This window comes from Mustela erminea, chromosome 4, assembly GCF_009829155.1.
Source record: "Mustela erminea isolate mMusErm1 chromosome 4, mMusErm1.Pri, whole genome shotgun sequence".
NCBI classification, from domain to species: Eukaryota; Metazoa; Chordata; class Mammalia; order Carnivora; family Mustelidae; genus Mustela; species Mustela erminea.
This window is the reverse complement of record NC_045617.1, coordinates 69849242-69872503: the sequence shown is the minus strand read 5'-3', so window position 1 is coordinate 69872503 and position 23262 is coordinate 69849242. Positions and strand designations below refer to the sequence as shown.

At 37.2% G+C, this 23262-nt stretch overlaps 1 protein-coding gene across 4 annotated transcripts in view; it reads left to right on the top strand.

Moving 5' to 3' along the window:
* AKAP7 (A-kinase anchoring protein 7) overlaps positions 1 to 23262 on the top strand; it is a 149972-nt gene that overhangs the window by 1644 nt on the left and 125066 nt on the right. For all 4 annotated transcript variants that reach the window (XR_004284946.1, XM_032339514.1, XM_032339511.1 and 1 more), the window contains exons 2-3: positions 4383 to 4514; positions 20845 to 20984. Coding sequence is in view for 3 of the 4 variants with exons in the window: in XM_032339514.1 (XP_032195405.1) it covers positions 4383 to 4514; positions 20845 to 20984 (272 nt within the window). In the remaining variant the exon portion in view is untranslated. The remainder of the gene's footprint in view (positions 1 to 4382; positions 4515 to 20844; positions 20985 to 23262) is intronic.

Here is a 23262-nt window from a genome sequence, read left to right as displayed (position 1 = left end):
TGAATATGACTGTATACTTAATGTACATTTTTATAATGTTTTAAATGCATGCATTAATTATTTTTATGAAAGTAATATTCTATTTCAAATATTTGAATAGCAGAATGAGGAAAAATACAAATATATCGAGTTCAGCTACATCAGCATTCAGAAATAATTGATATCATTTAGGCTTTGTCTATATAACTGTAATGACAGAAGATACGCAGTATTTGCTTTTTGAAAAGTGAGCATTTGTTATAAACTATTTTTGGTTGCTACAGTCTTCATAGCCATTATTTGTAGTTGTCATCAGAGTGAGTATGCTTTATTTATTTCCCTGTTATTGGGCGTTTAAGTTGTTCCACCTTAAATAAAGCTGTGGTGAGTCTAGGTCAGCATATGTGATAGATACAGATATATTAGTAAGAGGAACATTTTCATAGCTCCTGACCTATTTCCAGTGTTTTTTTTGAAAGGATTCCCTGAGTTTATGCTTCATAAACTACGTATGTTGAGAGGCACTGGGACGTGTTGCCAGAAAAAGAAGTTTCGACAGTTGAGTGACAGGATGCAAATTTCAAACCCAAACTTAGTTATAACCTTGGGCAAGTTACTTTGGCTAGTCTGTAAAAACAGTAAGTTAATAGTACCTCCCTGATAGCATGGTTGTATGGATTAAATGAATCATTATCTATAAAGTGCTTCCAGCTCTGCCCATTGTTACTACATGCTCAGGTGTTAGCTGTTATTTTATTGGGAGTTGTGCAAAAGATGGAATTTTATTTTGACTATAGTTAGGCCACATTTTAAGTACTCAATATGACTATTTTATGGTTTAAATGCTTTATTTAAGAGTCAGTTATTTTAAGGCAGTTTTTCAAAAGCAAAATACTTCCAGCTTCTGTAGAAAGAAAGTATAGTTATGATGGATGTCTTTAAGTTGTGTCTGTCACCTTTGCCCAAACATTGGAGCTTAGAGACCTGGAGGAAGGCTTCCAGATTTGAACTCCATTGAGAAACATTGCTCTGGAGAATGACCAGCAATTTTTTGAAGAGTTATTTTGAAGTGACATTCTCTTTTTTTCCCGAGTTAATAATTCATATCTATAAAAATTATTTCTATTATTCTGTAGTTTCATGAAACAAAATTTGTATTTCAAGTTCTAGACTGTTGATTTTGACATAACATTGTATTCAAAAGTTTACATATGCTTTATTTCACAAGAGGGAGAATGATACTGAGCAAGTACTAGTACAATTCACTTTTAACTTTTTATGTCAAATGGAATAGTAGTACTGTATCTTCATCATCCTGTGAACATGAGATTCTGTGATGTGCTGAAGCTGCTATTTAAAACACCAAGAATTAGTTTTTCTTGGGATTAAGATAGCTGTACTGCAGTGTAACTTGAGTGATTATTATCCACTCTCAAATGTGTGCTTATTCAGTGCAAATGTATTGATCACCACCTGGGAGCTACACGCTACTAGGCATTGAGGAACCAAATGAAGATAAGACGTGGCACTTAAGGAGCTTAGAATGGGGGACCATACTTATCAGTGGGGGAGTGATTATGAAAGGCCCCCTTTCCCCTTGAGAAGTGTCCCAGATTGGGTGGTAAGTTATATGATCACTTTAACTTAGTGTCTGATGGAGAAGACTGACAAATGGATGGACACCTGCAACATGTGTTTGTGCTGTGACTGGAGGAAGCACTAGGTCCTGGGAAGGAGATGGGATTACCTCACTTTGCTCTGAGCTGGGGATCAGGAAAGTTTTCCCTAGCAAGAAACATTCGATCTGAGTTTTTACTTTTAAGTTGATTATTCTCAACTGTTAACATAATCTCTTGGTCTGGTGAAGAATCAAGATATGGAAGACATGAAAAGGGATCTTTGGGAGCATTGATTTTCAGACTTCCTTTGTGCATTAGAATCCCCCTGAGAGGCTTCAAGAAAATACCAGTAGCTGCCCTGATCTCCAGAGATTCCAATTTGATTGACTTGGAGTGGGACCCAGACATTGGTAATTTTAAAAAGCCCCAGATGATACTAAAGTGCAGCCAGGATTTAGAATTTTTCAGCTAGAACAACAATGTCATCTAGGAGAGGAGATAGGGAGTGGGGCCTGGAGAGTTCATATGAATTGCCTGGGATCACAGTTGGTGAGGTGTTGTGCAGTACACAATACTAACATATCTGCCTCTTAATTTCTGGCACCAAACCCTTTCTGTTAAACAGCCATCTTGCCTTGCATCATTATCCTGATGCCACTGTTGTCACCAATGACCATTGCCCCTTCATTGATTCTGCTTTTGGCATAACCAGAGTGACCCACCTAGCACTTGTTCTCTAACTATGGGTTAATGGAGCTCAAGATAAAGTATTTTAATAACTTTTTTTCATTTAAAAAATGACAAAATTTAATTCATCATGCCATTCAGGTCTCCCTTTTGCCTTCACAGAAGTCAGCCTCTTAGGCCATTCCATGTATTGCCAAGAGCCCAGTATGTTCCCAAGGGGCACAGGGACTTTAGAGCTCCAATTGAAATGTCGGTGGTAATGGGCCAGTTTCGTATCACTGAGTTCTTTTTTTCCCTCCAGTTTGACAAATAAAATTGCATATATTTAAAGTATACAGTGTGATGGTTTTATATAAGTATATGTTGTGAGATGATTATCACAGTTAATCACCTCACAGTTACTTTTTTTTTTTTGTGAGAATGCTTGAGGTCTACTTTCTCAGCACGTTTCAGGTGTATAGTACAGTATTAATTACAGTAACCATGCTGTGCATTAAATCTTAAGCACTTAGTAATAAGTAATAAGTTCTTAGATTAAGAATATAATAGAGAAAAACAGAAGTTGGGTTTATTTTATTTTCTGATTTTCATTCAGCTTTGTGCATATTTAACTGGCTAAATATTCTTTGTTGCTACCTTTTCAAATGTAAGCTTCATAAAGGTGTAAGCTTCGAAAGGTCATAAAGGTCAGTGTTGATTCTTTATGAATAGCTACAAGTGCCTGAAGGTACAAGATACATATTGATGTTTTAAAATTTTTGTTTAGGTATAAACTGCATTTATATTTTTCAGTGCAAACATAAAAATAGAAACATTTACTTGTTCTCACATATTTCAAATAGTTGTAATTCTGTGATTAGTCTTCTAGTAAACTAATATTTGTTGAACACTTATGTGCCAGGCACTCATACTTGATAAATAAGTAGTATCATTATTAAGAATGTACTGTTACTTTTTTGGTTTGTTTTGGTATGGAACATGACTAATTGATATATAAATCTTTTTGTTGTTTTTTTCTTGCTTTTATCTAGAAAATGTATTTGCGTGCGTGTGTGTGTGTGTGTGTGTGTGAGTATAGTTGAGATCACTCAAAAAGCAATAAAAATTTAGGTTTTTTGATATACATGTTAACTCTTACCTTTCATGATAGTTACTGTGTTGTAAGCCATATTCTTAATGGAATGTGATTTTTAGGTATTATGTTTGAAAATAGAGGGTTACAACAGAAGGAATTTTATGACTTCATTAATATCTTTAATGGTAAATTAGTCTTAGTGAATACATAGAGTAAAAATTATACAATTATCCCAAGATTTTGTTCAGTCCTAGTTTAGACAGCAATTATGTTCTTTCAATAAAAGCATGGAAAATAATGGTACTGGGACGACCACCTACTGATATATTTAGTAATTAATTTTATCAGTTTAAAAGACACCCTTGTTCCCTTAACCTCCACCCAAGGTATGTGACTGTTCCACCCATAACTAGAAAACAAAGGCCAAATTTGAAATATGACTTTAATATTAGCAAACGTCCTTAGGAAGGCTGTCAGGGAAACTGTAAAATCTTTTGCTTTTTAATCATTGACTTTCTAGGAAAGCATATTTAGAAGCATGCATAATTAGAGTCATGAATTTCCAATATTAATAATGGAGAGAAGAAATTTTAAAATCTTTATTGAAAAAAATAAAGGTCAGAACTTGTACAAATGAAAACATATATGTGATATTGTTAAAAATGTAAAGGAGATTGACAAAACTTTGTTGATTTGTTTTTTAAAAGTATGTGGAAAAAAGTAATAGTTTTAGAGTTAACAAAATATAGTTATAAAAATTCTTAGGGATTGTTGATTAACTCAGTGTTCATCTAATCCCAAGTTGAATACTGTGCTTCAGAAAATTATTAAAGCTGTTTAACATAAAAATACATTATAGAAATGTAGAATATGGTATAAATAATGTTTATATAGCTTTATAATATATTTGAATAGAAGTATCATTTCTCAACAGATGTTAATTTATATTGAATTCAGTTGACTTGTTTTAGTTTAGGATATAATTTTAAAAAATAAATAATATATTTTTCTTTTTGATAAAGGAGGAATAAATTCCAGTGAGTATGAAAATGTATCAAGAGAAAAGGAAACGTCAGAAGAACTTGAAGCTAACGCTATGGCTTCTCTGATAGACATGCCATTTGCCACTATAGACATTAAAGACGATTGTGGAAGTAAGTACTGAAAGTGAGACAGATGTGCCTATTATCCAGGTTACTTGTGAACAGAAAACAGGGAAAAACACCAATGTATTCTGCAAATGTTTACTGACTGTATGCTCTGTGCCACTTACTTTGCAGTCTTAGGAAAACCTTGCTATGATTTGAAAAAAGTTTTATCTTGACTAGGTTCTATAACTGGAGGAGCCATAAGAGATTAGTTCAGTCTCCCCCAGTGTGGGGTGCTGTCTTACAAGGAACATCTAGTCCAGGTGGCAGAGGGGGCTGGGCTGGCTGGGCTTCCAGGTCCCACACCTGCCTCCGTGGATCTAGACTCCATCTTTTTGGGGTCCTCATTTACTCTCAGTGTTAAGCTTGCATTTTGAGCAATAAAGCCTGGCGGTCGTTTGAAAAAAAAAATTAGTTCTATCTCTTCATTTCTAAGAAAATGATGAGACTCAAGAAGTTAATTAGGTAAATTTATGCAATTGCATCCGATTCCTGGTTTTGGCTCAGGTCATGATCTCAGGGTTGTGGGATCAAGCCCCCCTTTGGGTCAGCTCTCAGGGTGGAGTCGGCTTGAGAATCTGTCTCACCCTCTCCATCTGCCCCTCCCCCCCTTTGCACGCAAGTGCTCTCTCTCAAAAAAATCTATTTTTTTTTTTAAAGGAAAGAATTGCTTACAGAATCTGTGATTTCTTATTCATTAGTCCTCTGAACAGCTATGATCTTGGGAGACAAAGGCTGTACATGATGCTGTGGGCTCCCATGGGGAGAGGATGTATCAGAGAGGCATCTAGCCTGGGTATGGGGTGGTGGGTGTCCTAGAAGCCTTCCTGGAGGTTTGATAAGAATAAATGCCTGGCAGATAAGTATGAACTCTCCAAGGTTCTTTCCTCTATACTATCTGTCCTTATACTTAACTAATCCTCTGTATTTTCTATGGAATGATGAAAAAAGTACAGATTCTTTTATTTTGAGCGCATAAAATGAATATATCTATCAAACACAATCACTTCTTTCTGATTTCATTACTTTCTCTAATTTGGTTGTAAAATAAAGAAGACTTTTACTACATGCCTACGATGAGCCTTTCCCATCCACCCTTCCCGCCTCTGAGCCCCATTCCTATCTGAATCATTCCCATTGGAATGCTCTTAAGTTAAGCCGAAACAAGTGGTAAACTTGTTCACCGTGCCAGCCCTAGGTCCTTGGAACTTGACATACCTGATGCAGAGCTTATCTATTTGAACAGACCGCTTCTAATTGGGACTGACCACAAGCGACCCCAAGAATCCCAGGGAACAAATACTATTTCTGAAGTTGCTGTATTATAACTCCTCTGGTGAGGACAAACAGTGGCTACTACAACCAGGAAGAAGGAAGTGGGTGTGTTTGTGGCTCTGTACTCCTTTCCTGCTCTGAATGGTCTAGCTGCTGCTTCAGAGGATGGACATTGGGAAGATTGGCCAACCATGTATACAAATAGGATCTCTTCTCTGTAGTATAGGTTATATTTATTATTAAAGGGGTATTATCTGGAGTAAGTCTGGCTCAGGTCAGTCTGCACAAATCCATTTCTCGCTGTATGGTATACTACTTTTCCATAGTTCAGTCTTTTTTTTTTTTTTAAGATTTTATTTATTTATTTGAGAGACAGAATGAGTGAGAGCGAGAGTGTGAAAGGGGCCAGTGTCAGAGGGGGAAGCAGACTCCCTGCTGAGCAAGGATCCCAATGCAGGACCTGATCCTAGGATTCCAAGATCATGGCCTGAGCCAAAGACAGTCGCTTAACCAATTGAGCCACCCAGGTGCCCCAGTAGTTCAGTCTTTGTGAATAAGAGGTCTTTGTGTTTTAGTCTAGACTCCAAACCACGATGTACAATATTATTTTTGTGGGAAGATAGATTTCAAATTCCAAGCTCCAACTTATAGTCAGTATGGTATGAAAGAAACAGAAAACTTATGTTGTGAGTTTTGGTTATTTCATTTTCTACTCATGTAACCTTGGACACTTTAACGGTATGAGCTGGGCTTTTCAACTGTGAACCTGTGGGTAAGTTCCTCCTGTTTCTCCTGTTTACCTCAGATGAGAGGAGGTAATGTGTGTAAGAGGTCAATTAAAATGTAAAATAATGCACAAATGCTATTTATAAAAGCTTTGAAATATATCTCTTAGTTATTTGAGGACAACTTGTTCTGACTCATTTTTACAATAACATTTATTAAGACACGAGAAACAAATACTAAAATTTTTTGCCAACTAGAAGCTACTAACTAGTTTTTATGAAATGAGATTTTTTTTTTTAAAGATTTTATTTATTTATTTGACAGAGAGAGATGACAAGCAGGCAGAGAGGCAGGCAGAGAGAGAGGAGGAAGCAGGCTCCCTGCTGAGCAGAGAGCCCGATGCGGGGCTCAATCCCAGGACCCTGAGATCATAACCTGAGCCGAAGGCAGCGGCATAACCCACTGAGCCACCCAGGCACCCGTGAAATGAGATTTTTGTAGAAATGCACAGAAACTAGGAGGTTTTTTTTTTTTTTTTTTTAAGGATTTTATTTTTAAGGGTTTTATTTATTTATTTGACAGAGAGAGAGATCACAAGTAGGCGGAGAGGCAGGCAGAGAGAGGGGGAAGCAGGTTCCCTGCTGTACAGAGAACCCGACACGGGGCTCCATCCCAGGACCCTGAGATCATAACCTGAGCTGAAGGCAGAGGCTTAACCCACAGAGCAACCCAGGCACTCCAAAAACTGGGATTTTTGTTGTCAACCTTTAAACTTAAGAGAGAGATAGTGTTTGTATCCAAAACACAAGAGAACTGATTTGTGGCCTGAATGGACTTAATGTGGCTTTCTCTTACATTTAGTAACAAGGAATATTAATCAATTTAGTGGACTGTGGTGGACAACAACCTTAAAATTCTCAAGTTGCTGGTTGTTGCCTTTGGTTCTTTCAGTTTCCTTTGGTGGGTGGAAATTGTGAGTTAACTGCCAAGAAATACTTGCTGATAGAAACGCTGGCAGAGTGATGAGGAAAGTCGTGCTAACAAGAACGTCGTGGGAAGGCGAAGCCTTGCCAGTAAGAAAACTCCTCCCCAAATGCTTGGTTCCTAGTGTCTTAGTTGCCAACTGTGTTACCTTCAGTGTGGGTGCTGCATCATGATTAGGTGTGGTCTGGCTGGTTGAAATGGGTCTTTGCATTTTTTGTTAGTTTTGTTTTTGAGGAGAGACTATTTTATAGAATTATTTGTTAGAATATAAAATGTATTTGGGGTGCCTAGCTGGCTCATGCAGTTAAACATCTGACTCTTAATCTCAGGTCTTGATATCAAGGTTGGGAGTTCAAGCCCTGCATTGGACTCCCTGCTGGGCATGGAGCCTACTTAAAAAAAAAAAAAGAATATAAAATGTATTAGAATATTATGTTGAATTAAATATGTTATATTAGAATTATATATGCTGGAATATAAATAGACACACTGGAAATAAAGTATCCAAATTTGTACATGAAAAAATCTCTTTGAAATATTGAAGAAGCCATACAACCTGAGCCACATGTTCTGGCTCAATAGGTTGAACATGTTCTGGGGGAAAGTGTAATGTTTATGAGTTGTTGACCTTGGCCTGGATGGGTCTGTTCTCTTCACAAGGTGGAAGGGACATTGGTCAGTTGGTTAGAAACCTAGCCAGTCATCCAGAGAAATGCTTAGATTTGCTGTTAGTCTTACCTCTGAACATTGAATGAGAGTCTACAATGAAGAGTCATTCTCCTGCTGGTGGGAATACCTTAGTGTGCTTTTCATGGAGAATAAATCTGTGGAGAACTTTAGTTTAATTGACTCAGTTGTCTCCAGAGAATCATAGTCTTGATAATAGTGATCATGCCACATTTAAATCAAGATAGAAAATAAAATATTTGATTTTTTTTTAAGTCATATATGTGGAATTCAAGTCTTATATCATAGTTATAATTCTTATTTTACCTCATATAGAATTCTACCCTTGTAATTATTGGGGATTTTAAAAATGTGGAAGATTATTATTTTTTTACTTATTAGCTAATACCATTAAGTTGTATTTTAAAAAATAATTTAACTCTTAAATATTTTAAAATATCAACTGAAATCTACCTTTCCCTGAAAGATTTTTTTAGAGAAAAATGTATCAAATAAAGATTGAATCTCAATATCTGGTATAGTAAGTGATTATCCAGAGTCAGTTTCAACTTTTTTTTTTATTTATTTGAGGGAGAGAGTGCACATGTATATGTAGGGGGAGGGGCAGCAGGAAAGGGAAAGATTATCTCAAGCAGATTCCTGCTAAATGTGGTCCTTGATGCAGGGCTCAGACTCACAACCCTGAGATAATGACTTGAGGTTTAAAATCAAGAGTTGAATGCTTAACCAACGGAACTACCCCAGTGCCCCTGCTTTTTAAAATTAAAAAAAAAAATTTTTTTTATGTAATCTCTATACCCAACATGGGGCTTGAGTCCATGACCCCCAAGATCAAGAGTTGCTTGCTCTACCTACTGAGCCAGCCAGGCACCCCTCCTGAATCGATTTTAATAAAGGATAAATTGGGGGTGCCTGGCTGGCTCAGTTAGAAAAGCATGTGACTCTGATCTCAGGGTCATGGGTCTGATCCCTTTGTTGGGTGTAAAGATTACTAATAAAATAAACTTAAAGAAAGGTAAATTAGGGAACCTGGGTGGCTTAGTGGGTTAAGCCTCTGCCTTCGGCTCTGGTCATGATCTCAGGGTCCTGGGATCAAGCCCCGCATCGGGGTCCCTGCTCGGCAGGAACCTTGCTTCTCCCTATCCCACTCCCTCTGCTTGCGTTCCCTCTTTCACTGTGTCTCTCTCTGCCAAATAAATAAATAAAATCTTTTAAAAAAAAAGGTAAATTATATTCTATGTCCATCTCTGATTGGGGAAGCATGGAGTATGTAATCCAAATTTTTATGAAGAGGCTTAAGGCAAATATTTGTCTCAATACAAAGGTTTTATATCTTTTCCTTTAAACACATGTGTATACACACACAGGAAAACAAATAAAAAATTGGAAAAGCCCAATGAATACATTACTTCATTCAACATACATGTACTGAGTATCTGCTGTGTAGCAGTTACTCTTGGTGCTGGGTAAAGGAGGTAGAAGATCAAAATCAGTCAGTACATAGATATATGGAGAGTTATCCAACCTCAGAAGTATTAAAGGATCCATGTTAAAATATGATTGTAACTTATCAGATTGTCAGTATCTTTTTAAAACAATACTCAGTGATTTTAATGTCATGTCCACATTGTTTGTGACGATGTACTCTTTAAGTCCGTTTAGAATGGAGTTTGTTGGGGTTTCCAGCAATGTTCAAATGTGGGATAGATCCACTCAGGGATTCCCAATGTAAAAACATAGTCTTACATCCAGAAAAAATAATTATTCATAAATATATGTGTCACAGCGTCTTTTAAATAGTAAAAATAGGGGCACTTGGGTGGCTCACTGGGTTAAAGCCTCTTTCTTCGGCTCAGGTCATGATCTCAGGGTCCTGGGATCGAGCCCCGCATTGGGCTCTCTGCTCAGTGGGAAGCCTGCTTCCTCCTCTCTCTCTGCCTGCCTCTCTACCTCCTTGTGTTATCTGTCAAATAAATAAATAAAATCTTTTAGAAAATAGTAAAAATATTGGGAAAAATATCCCACATGTCCAAGATTAGCAAGTGAGTAAACCAGTTAGACTAGTGCCTTAAATCACGTTATGAAAAGAATTTTTCTGAAAACTATCCTACAAGAAATATTTCCTACCTAAAATACAAAGTGAAAAAGTGGGGGAAAAAAAGTATGGGTGTTTGTGTAAAATTGCATAAATACTCTATGTGATCTGTCACCAGAATTCATAGTGGTTGTGTTAATATAGTGGGTTTATGAGTAATTTTTGTTCCTTTCTCTAGTTTTCAAATTTTATGAATATTTTTTATTCTTCTTATGAAAAAAATAACAATTAGCCAAACTGTGGAAAGAGTCCAAATGTCCATCATCTTATGAATGGTTATGGAATGGAATGGATAAAGAAGATGTGATATGTATATATATGTATATACAGATATATGTACATAATGGAATATTACTCAACCATCAAAAAGAATGAAATCTTGCCATTTGTAATGATGTGGATGGAGCTATAGTGTATTATGCTAAGCGAAAGAAGTCAGAGAAAGATGAATACTGGGCTCCCGGCTTCTCCTTCTCCACTCCCCTGCTTGTGTTGCCTCTCTCACAGTGTGTCTCTCTGTCAAATGAATAGATAAAATCTTTAAAAAAGGAAGATGAATATGATTCCACTCATATGGGGAATTTAAGAAGCAAAACAGATGAACATATGGGAGAAGAAAAAAGAGAAGGAGGCAAACCATAAAAGAGACAAATTTTTAAAATATTTATTTGAGAGAGAGAGACAGAGAGAGAGAGCACACAAGCAGGAAGAGGGACAGAGGGACTAGCAGACTCGAAGCTGAGCAGGGAGCCCGAGTGAGGCTCAATCCCAGGACCCTGAGATCAGGACCTGAGCTAACACTGAATCAGACGCTTAAGTGACTGAGCCACCTAGGTGCCCCAGAGACTCTTAACTGTAGAGAACAAACTGAGGATTGATAATAGGAGGTGAGTGGAGGTTGGGCTAGGTGGGTGATGGGTGTTAAGGAGGGTACTTGTTACGACGAGCACTGGGTGTTCTATGTAAGTAATGAATTCCTGAGTTCTACTCCGGAAACCAAATTGTACTGTGTGTTAACTAATGAGTTAAATAAGTAAAAATTTGAAAAGAAAAAAAATGGTGGGGGTTGCCTGGGTGGCTCAGTTGGTTAAGCAACTGCCTTCAGCTCAGGTCATGATTCTGGAGTTCCCAGACTGAGTCCCACATCGGGCTCCCTGCTCAGTGGGGAGTATGCTTCTCTCTCTGACCTCTTCCCTCCCATGCTCTCTTTCTGTCATTCTCTCTCTCTCTCTCACAAATAAATAAATAAAATATTAAAAAAGAGAAAAACCTGGAAAAGAAAAAAATACAGTTAGAGTTTATAAATGTGCTTAAAAAACTTGTTTTTAAAGATGTAAGCTTCACTGATTCAGTAAATAGAGAGGTAGGTAAAATTCCTCTTTGATTTTGTCCACTAATGTTATTCCTAATAGTGTTGGACTGTGGTGGTTATAGCTACGGCTGTGGGGTCAGACTGGTAGGGTTTTACACTTTTTCTTAAAAAGGTTTTTTTGGGGTTATCTGGCTGGATCAGTTGGAAGAGCATATGACCATTGATCTCAGGGTTGTGAGTTCAAGCTCCAGGTTGGGTGTAGAGCTTACTTAAAGAAATAAACAGGGGCACCTGGGTGGCTCAGTGGGTTAAGCCACTGCCTTCAGCTCAGGTCATGATCTCAGGGTCCTGGGATCGAGTCCCAGATCGGGCTCTCTGCTCAGCAGAGGGCCTGCTTCCCTTCCTCTCTCTCTGCCTGCCTCTCTGCCTACTTGTGATCTCTCTCTGTCAAATAAATAAATAAAATCTAAAAAAAAAAAAAAAGAAATAAACAGACTTAAAAATGTTTTTTGGAACTATAATTAACATACAACATTTTATTACTTTCATGTGTACAACATACAGATTGAACAATTCTGTACATTATTCTGTGCTCATCATGGTACATGTAGTCACCATCTGTTACCATACAGCTTAATTACAATATTTTGATTCTGTTTCCTATGCTGTACTTTTCAATTCCATGACCTACTTATTTTATAACTGGAAGTTTGTACATCCTAATCATGTTTATCTGTTTCACCCATCCTCCCCTCCCCTCTGGCAGGCATCAGTTTGTTCTCTGTATTTAAGAGTCTGTTTTCCCTTTGTTTCTTTGTTCATTTGTTTTTTTACGTTTTTTTACGTTTTTATACATGTAAGTAAAATCATTATACATGTAAGCAAAAGTCTGTCTGACTTATTTCACTTAGCATAATATCCTCTAGGTCCATCCACGTGGTTGCACATGGCAAGATCTCATTCTTTTATAGGGCTGAGTAATATTCCAGCAGTGTGTGTGTGTGTGTGTGTGTGTGTGTGTGTGTGTGTGTGTGTGTGTGTATAACATCTTTTTTATCCATTCAGCTATCCATGGACACTTGGGTTGTTTTCAATTTTTGCTATTGTAAATAATGCTGCTGTAAACATAGGGGTGCATATATTTTTGTATTAGCATTTTCATTTTCTTTGGATAAACACCCTCTGGTATCTGCATGTGGATTGAATGGTATTTCTATTTTTAAATTTTTAACGAGCCTCCCCACTCTTTTACACAGTGGTTGCACCAATCTACATTCCTACCAACAGTGCACGAGGGATCCTTTTTCTCCACATCCTTGGCAACACTTCTTATTTTTTGCCATTTTGATTCTAACCTTCTGACAGGTGTGAGGTGATATCTCATTGTTGTTTTGATGTGTAGTTTCCTGATAGTGATCATGAGCATCCTTTCAAGTCTGTTGGCCTCCTCTTTGTCTTGGAAAAATGTCTCTTCAGGTCCTCTGCCCATGTTTTAATTTTTTTGTTGTTGTTGTTGGTCTTGAGTTGTTCATTGTATATTTTGGGTATTAACCCCTTACTGGATATATCATTTGCGGGTATCTTCTTCCATTTAGTGGGTTGATTTTTTCGTTTGTTGATGGTTTCCTTTGCTCTATGAAAGCTTTTTATTTTGCTGTGATCCCAGTGGTTTATTTTTGCTTTTGATTCCCTTGCCTGAGGAGGCATCTAGAAAAATGTTGCTAAAGCCAGTGTCAAAGAGGTTACTGCCCATGTTTTCTTTTAGTTTTATGTTTTCAGGTCTTACATTTAGGTCTTTAGTCCAGTTGAGTTTATTTTTGTGTATAGTGTGAGAAAGTGGTCCAATTTCATTCTTTTGCATGTAGGTGTCTAGTTTTCCCAGCACCATCCTCCTTCACTTTCTTATCGTGTCCTTTGAGCAAGTGTCTAAGCTCCATTTCATTGTTTATAAAATCAGCATAAAATTATAGCTATTTCAGGAGTTGAGTGGATTCAACTTGTCAATACATGTACACTTCTACTAATCTTACCCCAATTTTTTACCTAAGTGTACTTGCTAAATTGAATACTTAAACAAGTTTTCCTCTTGAGAGCAATATTTTATAATAACATTATTGAATGCTTTCAGCATATTGCTGACTGCTTTATATTTTCTTATTTAGTTCTCAGAGAAAATGAGGGAGGTAAAACTTTTAAAGAAAGTTTTAGTAATTTGCTATAAGGGAATATAATGATATGAAATGGATAGGTAATATTTTAAGTCACAAATTCAGGAGTTTTAAGAATAATTACTTCAAAGATTTTGATTGTTTACAGAACAAGGAAAAAGGAGAAGATTATCAAAACAAAGAATCTAGTTTGTTCCCAGCCTTTTGGCTAAGAGGAAATATGAAAACAATCAGCCCACAATAACAGATGGACTACCTAATTAATTTCTCCCATAATTCATTCTTGTGGGTTTTTTTGAAGTAATAAAACTTAAGGAAAAATTGGATAATTTGCATAAAATGACATGTGCTTTGGATAAAAAAACAAATGCATGGATCAGAAAACTGTAGCCTTTATTGACAAGACCAGATTAATTAGAGCACATTGAAATGGTTACTGAAATCATTATGAAAATTAACAATGTAATAAACTAAATTTATGAGATGAGGTTATGAGCTCTAATCCAGTGAAAGATCCAGGGCACATGGCCAAAGCATTCTCTGTTTTATTTTTGTGATTGCTGATCTTTAATACTTTTATATGTAAAATAGATAATTGTATGAATACTTTGGTCATTATTATTTTCATATAAAGTAAATTAAAAGAACAATAGCAAATTATACCAACTAAGCCAGCCAGGCACCCCACAAAAGAAAATTTTAGCTAATCCAATTGAAAAGAAAGTTAAATAGTTGTGGATAAAATTAGAGAAAGCTAAGGGAATTTAGAAAATCCCTCTACATCTTTATTTTTACCAAGAGATTTGTTTTTAAGAGGTTGTATTTTGAATTGGGATTTTACACTATGTCATTCTCATGATACCAGAGTTGTTTTTAAAAATTAATTAACAAATAAATTAATTTGAGAGTATAAACAGGGGAAGCAGGAGAGGGAGAGGCACGCTCCCTGTGGAGCAGGGGCTCAATCCCAGGACCCTGGGAACATGACCTGAGCTGAATGCAGAGCTCAATGGACTGAGCCACCCAAGTGCCCCAATATGAGAATTGTTAAGAGTTTTTAATATAACTATTATCTTCCAAGATTGATTTTCCTTTTCTGGATGTCTGTAAAATGGACTTATGGAATGTTTGAAATGGCAAAAATAAGTTGTTACAGGAAGAACATTTTAATTTTAAATAGATAACATATAAAACAACTTAAAAATGCTAAAAGCCTTGTGGTCTCTTAAATACTATGTTTTTAAGTCTGTTTATATTGAGTAAAACACAGCAGAAATGATTGTGTCTTATTTCACACTAAGGATACATTTTACATTGCCACCCAGTACACACGTGTATGCAGAAACCTTGAACTTCATGGAACAGTACTTTTATCTGACATTAGCAATGTACTGTCTATACTACTTGTATTCTATCCTACTCCGTGGTATTCTCTTACGTTCTCCATTTTATTCCAGTTCATTCCCTTCTGACCCAACCTATTCCATTCCATTCCATTCCATTCCATTTGTGGTTTTATTTTATTTATTTATTTATTTATTTATTTATTTATTTTTATAAAGATTTTACTTATTTATTTGACAGACAGAGATCACAAGTAGGCAGAGAGAGAGGAGGAAGCAAACTCCCTGTCAAGCAGAGAGCCCGATGCGGGGCTCGATCCCAGGACCCTGAGATCATGACCTGAGCCGAAAGCGACGCTTAACCCACTGAGCCACCCAGGCGCCCCTCATTCCTGGTTTTAAAAAGTGCTTTTAGATGATATTCTAAGTTGATTTCATAACCCACTAGTGGGTTGATACTAGCAGTTTGAAAAAAGAAAAACTAGACTATAGGTCTTTTTCTACTATATTAATTTTGAAATGAACTACAGGTGATAAAATCAGGCGTATTACTAATTTGGACACTCTTCTTTTTCTTTCTCTTCCTCTTCTTCAGGTTATTTATTTATTTATTTATTTGAGTACTCTGTACAGCCAACATAGGACTTCAGCCCATGACCCTGTGATCAGGAGTCACATGCTCTTCTAACTGATACCATTTTAAAAATCTAATTTCACCATGAAATATCCTAATTGGTACAGGTGTTAAATTACTACCTTTATCACAGAAGACAGAAAACTAGCTAGGAGAGACTCTAGATAGAGATTATCTAACTGTCCTACCCCTGTCCCTGCCCCTAGTTTTTGTTTATGTTTTTTATTTTATTTATTTATTTATTTATAAAAGATTTTATCCATTTATTGGACAGACAGAGATCACAAGTAGGCAGAGAGGCAGGCAGGGAGAGGAGGAAGCAGGCTCCCCGCTGAGCAGAGACCCCCTACTTGGGGCTCAATCCCAGGCCCCTGGGATCATGACCTGAGCCGAAGGCAGAGGCTTTAACCCACTGAACCACCCAGGTGCCCCATTTTTGTTTTTGTTTTTTAAAAAATATTTTATTATGGAAACTTTCAAACTTATTCAAAAGTAGAATAGTAGACTGAACCTCATCTCTTTGTCACTCTTCCTCACTGGATTATTTCGAAATATATTCCAGATATATTTTCTCTGTAAATACTTTAGTATGTGACTTTACAAGATAAGGGATCTTTTTAAAAAGAGCATATCCAAAATATCCTTCCCATGACAGAAAATAAGAGTAAATGTTAATGTCATCAAATATGCTGTCAGTATTCACATTTCTCTGTGACATAATTTTTTAAAAACTCTTTTGCATTAGGAAATAAAACCTATGCATTATATTTGATTGACAAATCTCTTCAGTTTTTTTTTTTTTTTCCATCTGTAGATCTCCCTTTGTGTGTGTGTGTGTGTTTATTGAAGAAATCAGTCTGTATATATGTACCTATATTATGGTCATTTAATGTATTTCTCTGTCCTTTATAGTTAAGTAAATTGGTAGATTAAAGAATCTTGGCTGAGTTTTGGAATTTGGCAAGAGAGCTGTAAAAATGCCTTGAATCTCCTACTGTGTGACATCAGGAAGCATATGGTGTTTGGTTGTCTTGCCTTTTTGTGATGTTAAGATTTATCAGTGGCTTCCTTCTTGTTACTTGATGTATCCATTACTAAAATTCCCCATCAGCTTTCTATTTAATGGATTATCCATTGATACCCTTTGGGCTGATCCATTGCTCTGTGAAGGGTTTCAAAATGGTGATGTTATAACTCTTGTCTTTTTGTATTTTTAGCTGAAAATTTCTATAAAAAAGAACTTTGCCTTTGTTAACTGTTTGATTACCTGTATGCATCTTTGCTATCAAGGAAAGGCAGGATAAATGCTTGATGTTTTTTTCTTTTATCACCAAATTCATAAAATAATAGTTCTTTAGACTAATCCAAAGATGACCTGTGAATTTTGGCTTTAACTTTTCCTTTGAGTATTACAATGAACTGAAGGATTTAAGCATAGTTGATGTCTCTCACACCACTGAAGTTATTATTCTATTTGATGCTGAAATTTTGCCATCTTTGGCCAGTGAGGGGACTTTCAGATTCACATGGTGCCGGAAGTCTTTGAAGATCCAGACTCTTCTGGTATATTTTATGCCTCAGACCTAGAATAAACTATTCTCTAAGGATTGGGAAACCTTCTAAGTTCTCAGGTAGAGAAATGAAGTGATTTGATGGAAGGATGCTTTGGGTCATTGCTCTTTTCGCTGTCTAGTGCTGCCTCTACAGGACTGAAACAGACAGTACCGGTTGCCTTGCCGTCAGCTGTTCCTCATCCTTTTCCTTTCGCAGATTACTTTTCCCTCATAGGGTTAGGTTGATAACTCACTATTCCAGCTTCCAGTGCTGGATGGGGTTAACCCTGTGTCCTGATTTGGACAATGGGATATAAAACGAAGGATACTGGGAACTTATTTAGAATTAGCCTGTGATTTTATCTTTAAGAAATGGCTGTTTTGCTTTAGAAATATTTTTCAGTGTTTTCTTTAATTTTTTAAAAACTGCTCAATAATGTTCTTCATTGTCCATAATAATGGAGAGTACAAGTGGCCTGGATGATGAAAAACAATGGATAGGTTATATTTCATCTTGGTTTCTTTTTGGAGTCTTCTAAATGATGCAGGTACACATTTATCTCCCTAATTCTGTTTTGCTTTGGGTAATATCTGATAATTATAATACCTAATGATAGTGCTAAGTTTGTACCAGGAAGTCGTCTAAGAGTGTACATGTATTAACTCACTCAAAAAATGACCCTGTGAGGTACCTATTATTATCATTATTCTCAAATTATAGAGGAGGAAACTGAAGTAAAGAGAGTTCATGTGACTAATCTATGATCTCACAGCTAGTAAGTGGGGGGGGCAGGAGTCCAACCCACAAACTCTGATCCAGACTATTAAAATTGGTTTCCATTTCTGGAGTACCGGTTTACTAAGAACAGATGGAGGTGGGCTAGAAATGTATTCAGACGTGGGTTTAAAATATATATGGTACTTTATTAGCATATTTTGTGGCTTCTGTTTAAAATTAGTAGATTTAGTTTGTTACTACAATCGAATGTAGGACTGTTTCTTAGATGTCTAAAATTACAAGCAGCTTGACAACATATTGCTTTCATTTTCCATATTTAAAGAATTGCATGGAAAATAAAACCCAGTGGCATCATATGAGGCAATTCAAATGATGCTCATGATACAGATGAGAATGCAGCAAACTTTTTCTTAGCAATAGAATTTACAAGGTTGTGACAAGCTTGCATATACACAGGAAGTCGATAATTTATATTTCAAATACATGTTCTGTTTGTGAGGATATACCATTTTAACCATATTAATCATCAGATCTATTGTTCAGAAATATAGCAGTGAAGTGGATGTGCAAATATACCAGATAATTTTGCCCTAACTCATAGTGATATAGTCAGACTCTTTACCCAGGTTACCTTGCTCTTAATTTACTCCTGCCTTGTAGATGTCACAAGTGTATGTTCCTCCTAGAATATGTTCCTCCTGTCTATTTCTATAGACTTTTAGTTTTTAAATTTTAAACATACTCTACTAATTTTCGTAGAAGTTAGTACTAAAACATTTGTGACATTTATTTAAAAAACATTTACTCTTTATTTTTTATTTTTAAAAAATCTTTTAAAGTTTATTTTTATTTTTATTTATTTATTTTAAAGAATTTATTTATTTATTTGACAGAGATCACAAGTAGGCAGAGAGGCAGGCAGAGACAGAGAGAGGGGGAAGCAGGCTCCCTGCTGAGCAGAGAGCCCGATGCGAGACTTGATCCCAGGACCCTGACCTGAGCCGAAGGCAGAGGCTTTAACCCACTGAGCCACCCGGGTGCCCCAAAAGTTTATTTAGTTTTAAATAATTGCTACACCTAATGTGAGGCTTGAATTCATGACCCCAAGATCACGAATCGCGTGCTCCTCTGACTGAGCTAGCCAGGTGCCCCACTGTTAATATTTTAAAGAACAGTAAGGGACCTGACTGGTCGAGTTGCTGAGGCAGGTGACTCTTGATCTCAGGGTTTTAACTTTAGCTCCATATTGGGTATAGAGATTACTTAAAATTTTTTTTTAAAAAATTAAAGAATAATAGAGTAAGAAAAATTACTTCTGCTCTGTGGTTTTGCAGACCTTCAACAGAGAAGCAGTTTGATCCAGTAGAAAATAAACTAGAAGGGGAAAGTTAAAGGGTCTAAATGCCAGATTTGACTCTCTGACATTGAGCAGTTTTTAGAGTTTTTTCTGCTCTTCTTTTTTCTCATGTATAATGAGTTCAGTTAGATCAGGACTGTGTAGACACACAAGCAGTGTGCTATTGGCTGAACTCAGACTTCCCATAGTCCTTTCCAAGGCATTGTGTCTCATGATCACCCAAGTCTCCTAGAATTGATCCCAAAGATGGAACCAGCCTCATGTGATTGAATGTAAATAAGGTGGTTTCTTCCTCCTACCTCTTTCTAAAATCATACCTCAGAATGTGCAATTATACTTGAATTTTTGCAGAGTCTCTATTAGGCACTCCATTTTGTGTCAAGAAGACACAGCCTTGAAAATTCAATCAGTGGTAGTTTTGCATACATAGGGGGAGTTCCCAATAGAGTCTGTGAAAAAGGAGACAGTGGCATTTCATACGGATTTGGTAATTATTTCTGGGGGCTTAGCTTCATAATTAGAATTGTTGGGCATTGTAAATGGGTCTTTTGAAGCTACTTTAGCGAGTAGCCTGCTTCTCGACAATCTGTGGTTAAGGACTAGTTTTTTTTTTTTTTTTTCAAGTTTTCTATTTGTTGCCAGCTGATACTTTTGTAAACTACAGTAAAAAAAAAAAAATGAACTATTAGAAAAATGAAAAAAAGAATACAAAATAGAAACCAACATTTTATAGACAAAATTACTTTGCCTACTTGCTGTGAAAGTTTCTAAAGCTGTCTTAATTTTTGCAAGTCTGTGGCATCACATTGACCACAAACCAAACTTCGAGTGCATTGCTCTAAGTGGTTATGTTGTGGAGGTGACAAATACATATATACAAGATGGATGCAAAAATTATCTTCCCTAGTATCATGAAAATTGTGGCATGGGGAAGAAGATAGTTGTTAGTTGTGCTTTAGATCGTGGGCTAAATCTCGCTAACTACCTGCTTTGTAAAGAAAGTTTTATTAGGGAGAGTAGAGTGGCTCATTTGGTTGGGCATCTGCCTTCAGCTCAGGTCATGATCCCAGGGTCCTGGGATCAAGTCCCACATGGGGCTCCCTGCTCAGGGGGGAGCCTCCTTCTCCCTCTCTCTCTAGTTCTCACTCTCTCTCAAATAAATAAGTCAAATTAAAACAAACAAACAAAAAGAAAGCTTTGTTGGAACACAGCTATACCTATCCTCTGTGTTTGTCTATAGCCGACTTGGTTAGTTTTGACTAAGACAATATGATCTGCAAAGCATAAAATATTTACTCTGAGGTCCTTTACAGAAGAGTTTGCTAGCTACTTCTTTAGATTTAAAAATGACTATAATGAATGATTGCTACTTATGTAGTGCTTGTTTCCTTTTGTTTTTTTTTGACTACAATATCTTTGTTTAAATACATTAGACATATTATTGTTTGACTTTTTCCCTCTAGTCACTGATGTACCTCACATAAATTTGGAGAGAAGTAAAGAAAATGAACGGATCAGTAAGGATCAAATAAAGAAGAGGAAAAAAAAGCAAAAAGATTATCAGCCCAACTATTTCCTATCCATTCCGATCACCAACAAAGAGGTGCTTTTCTTTAAATTGAAGTATAGTTGACATGAAATGTTACATTGATTTTAGTTGTATAACATAGTGATTTGACGATCTATATTGTGCTATGCTCGTGGTCACACTGACGGTGTAGCTTCCATCTGTCACCATGCAACACTATTAAAATACCATTGACTATATTCCCTATGCCTTTCATCCCTGTGACTTACTCATTCCATAACTACCTCTGTCTCCCCTTCCCCCCTTCTGCTCATCCACTTACCCCTTATCCCTCAGGCAGCCCAGTCAGTTCTTTCTATGTATGGATTTGTTTCTGCATTTTTGTTTGTTTATTCATTTGGTTTGTTTTTTAGAGGTGCTATTTTAAGAGAGAGAGGAAGGGAAGCAGGCTCTCTGGTGAGCAGAGAGCCCGACATGGGCCGCGATCCCAGGACCCTGGGATTAGGACCTGAGCTGAAGGCAGAGGCTTTAACCCACTGAGCCACCCAGGTGCCCCATGAGTAATTATTATGTTATATATTATATATTGTATAAAAATACCTCTGAGTTATTTGGACAAGTTTTCTTTGAAATTTAAGATCATCTGCTCATATAGGAGTTAGAAGAGAGTTGGAAGTCAGAGGTGACGGTACTTAACTGTGAAGTCAGAAGCCAGCTCTTTAGGACCCAGAATGTGAAACAGGCAAATCCCCATGCGGATACAGGATTTGTGACTGGAAGAGACCCCAGTTTTCTTATCTGGCTTTGTTGTGCAGGGTAGAAGTTTGGGAAGCACTTCTGCAAGTTGCCTTAATGAGGCCCTTCATGGAGTCTGTCTCTACTCCTCCGTCCGTGGCTCCCGTGGTGGTCTCAGCAGCAGCTCTGTGTCCTCTTCATGTCGGCCCTACCCCTTCTGGCCTCTTTGGCTTCCTGCCTCTTCCAGTGAAGATCAGTGGGGTGATATGGTGGGGAGGGACAGGATGGGGGAGGGGATGAAGATGAAAGGGGATGGAGCAATTCTTTCCTTCTGTTGAGTTCAGGATTTGGGCCACGGAAGTGCCTGGAGCAAGCGGAAGAGGGAGGATGGTCTGCGCCTCTTGGTTTTCACCCTGTAAGCTGCCGCAGCCTTTGTTTCTGCTTTTCACTTTCTGGGAGGTTGTGTAGAAAGTGGGGAGTGCCGCTTTGCAGTCCTACAGTCTTGTTTGAATACCGTCTGGGCTCTAAGCTCGCTGTGGATGTAGGTCAGGTGACTTCATTTCTGTAGTTTACATTTCTTTAGGTGTAATATGGAGGTGATAATTACTTTCTAAACCCAAATCTGGACATGTCACCCACCAGCTTATATACTTCACTATTTCCCTGGTGGTTTTAGGGCAGAGACAGAGGCTTTACTGTGTTCTGTGAGGATCTGCACGGTTCGGCTTTCTCCACTTTGGCACTTGTTCCTTCGGCTTGAACCCCTCTGGTCTTGAACTTGCCAGGTTTCCTCTGCCCCCCCACCCCCGCCCCCCCGAGAAAGCCTTTTCTGTCTGGGAGTTTTCTTTTGTCTCCTCTTGGTTTTGTTGAGGCCAAAATCTTAGTTCAAACCTCTTCACTGGTGACTGCTGCGCCTCCGTCACCCACACCCTGCCACCTCCAGGCTCCCATAGCTTTCCTTTTGTGATCTATCATCCTTGCAATCTGAACGAGCTCGCCTTCCACACAGAGTTCTTCGGTTCATTCCCAGTACCTAGAGCAGAGCTTGGCAGGGGTAGAAATACACACACACAAAATACTGTCATCTCAGGGCTGCAGATGTGTTTGTGGCATACCAAGTTATACCAAAACATTTACAATAATTAAAATAAGAAATACAGTGTTACAACTGGTGGTTTCATAATGCAGGTTTAATAGTCATCCTTTAAGGGTAGGGTGACTTAAGTTATGGGGAATGCAGGTTTCAAGTGACCTGGAAACCAAATAATTTAATGTTTCCCTCTAAAGAGACTTATTTGTAGATAATAGAATGCCTACATACAAATACAGGGAGGAGAGGTAGGATAGGACCTTAAGAGACACATTTTCCATCTTTTATATGAACATCTTTTCTGTTTGTTTTAAAGTATCAAGTGTTAATTTTCTTTTAAAACTACTTATGAGCTTTTGTGGGAAGGCCTGGGAAAAGAAGCAGCATTTATAACATTGTTTCAATGGGAGACTGTATTCCAAGTTCCAATTAAGTGACCTGCAAATAAGTTTGTAGAAGCTCGCACATTCACAATGAGTTGCTCTACTTTTGGCCTCTACTTGTTGGCATCTAGTTTTAAAGAAAAAA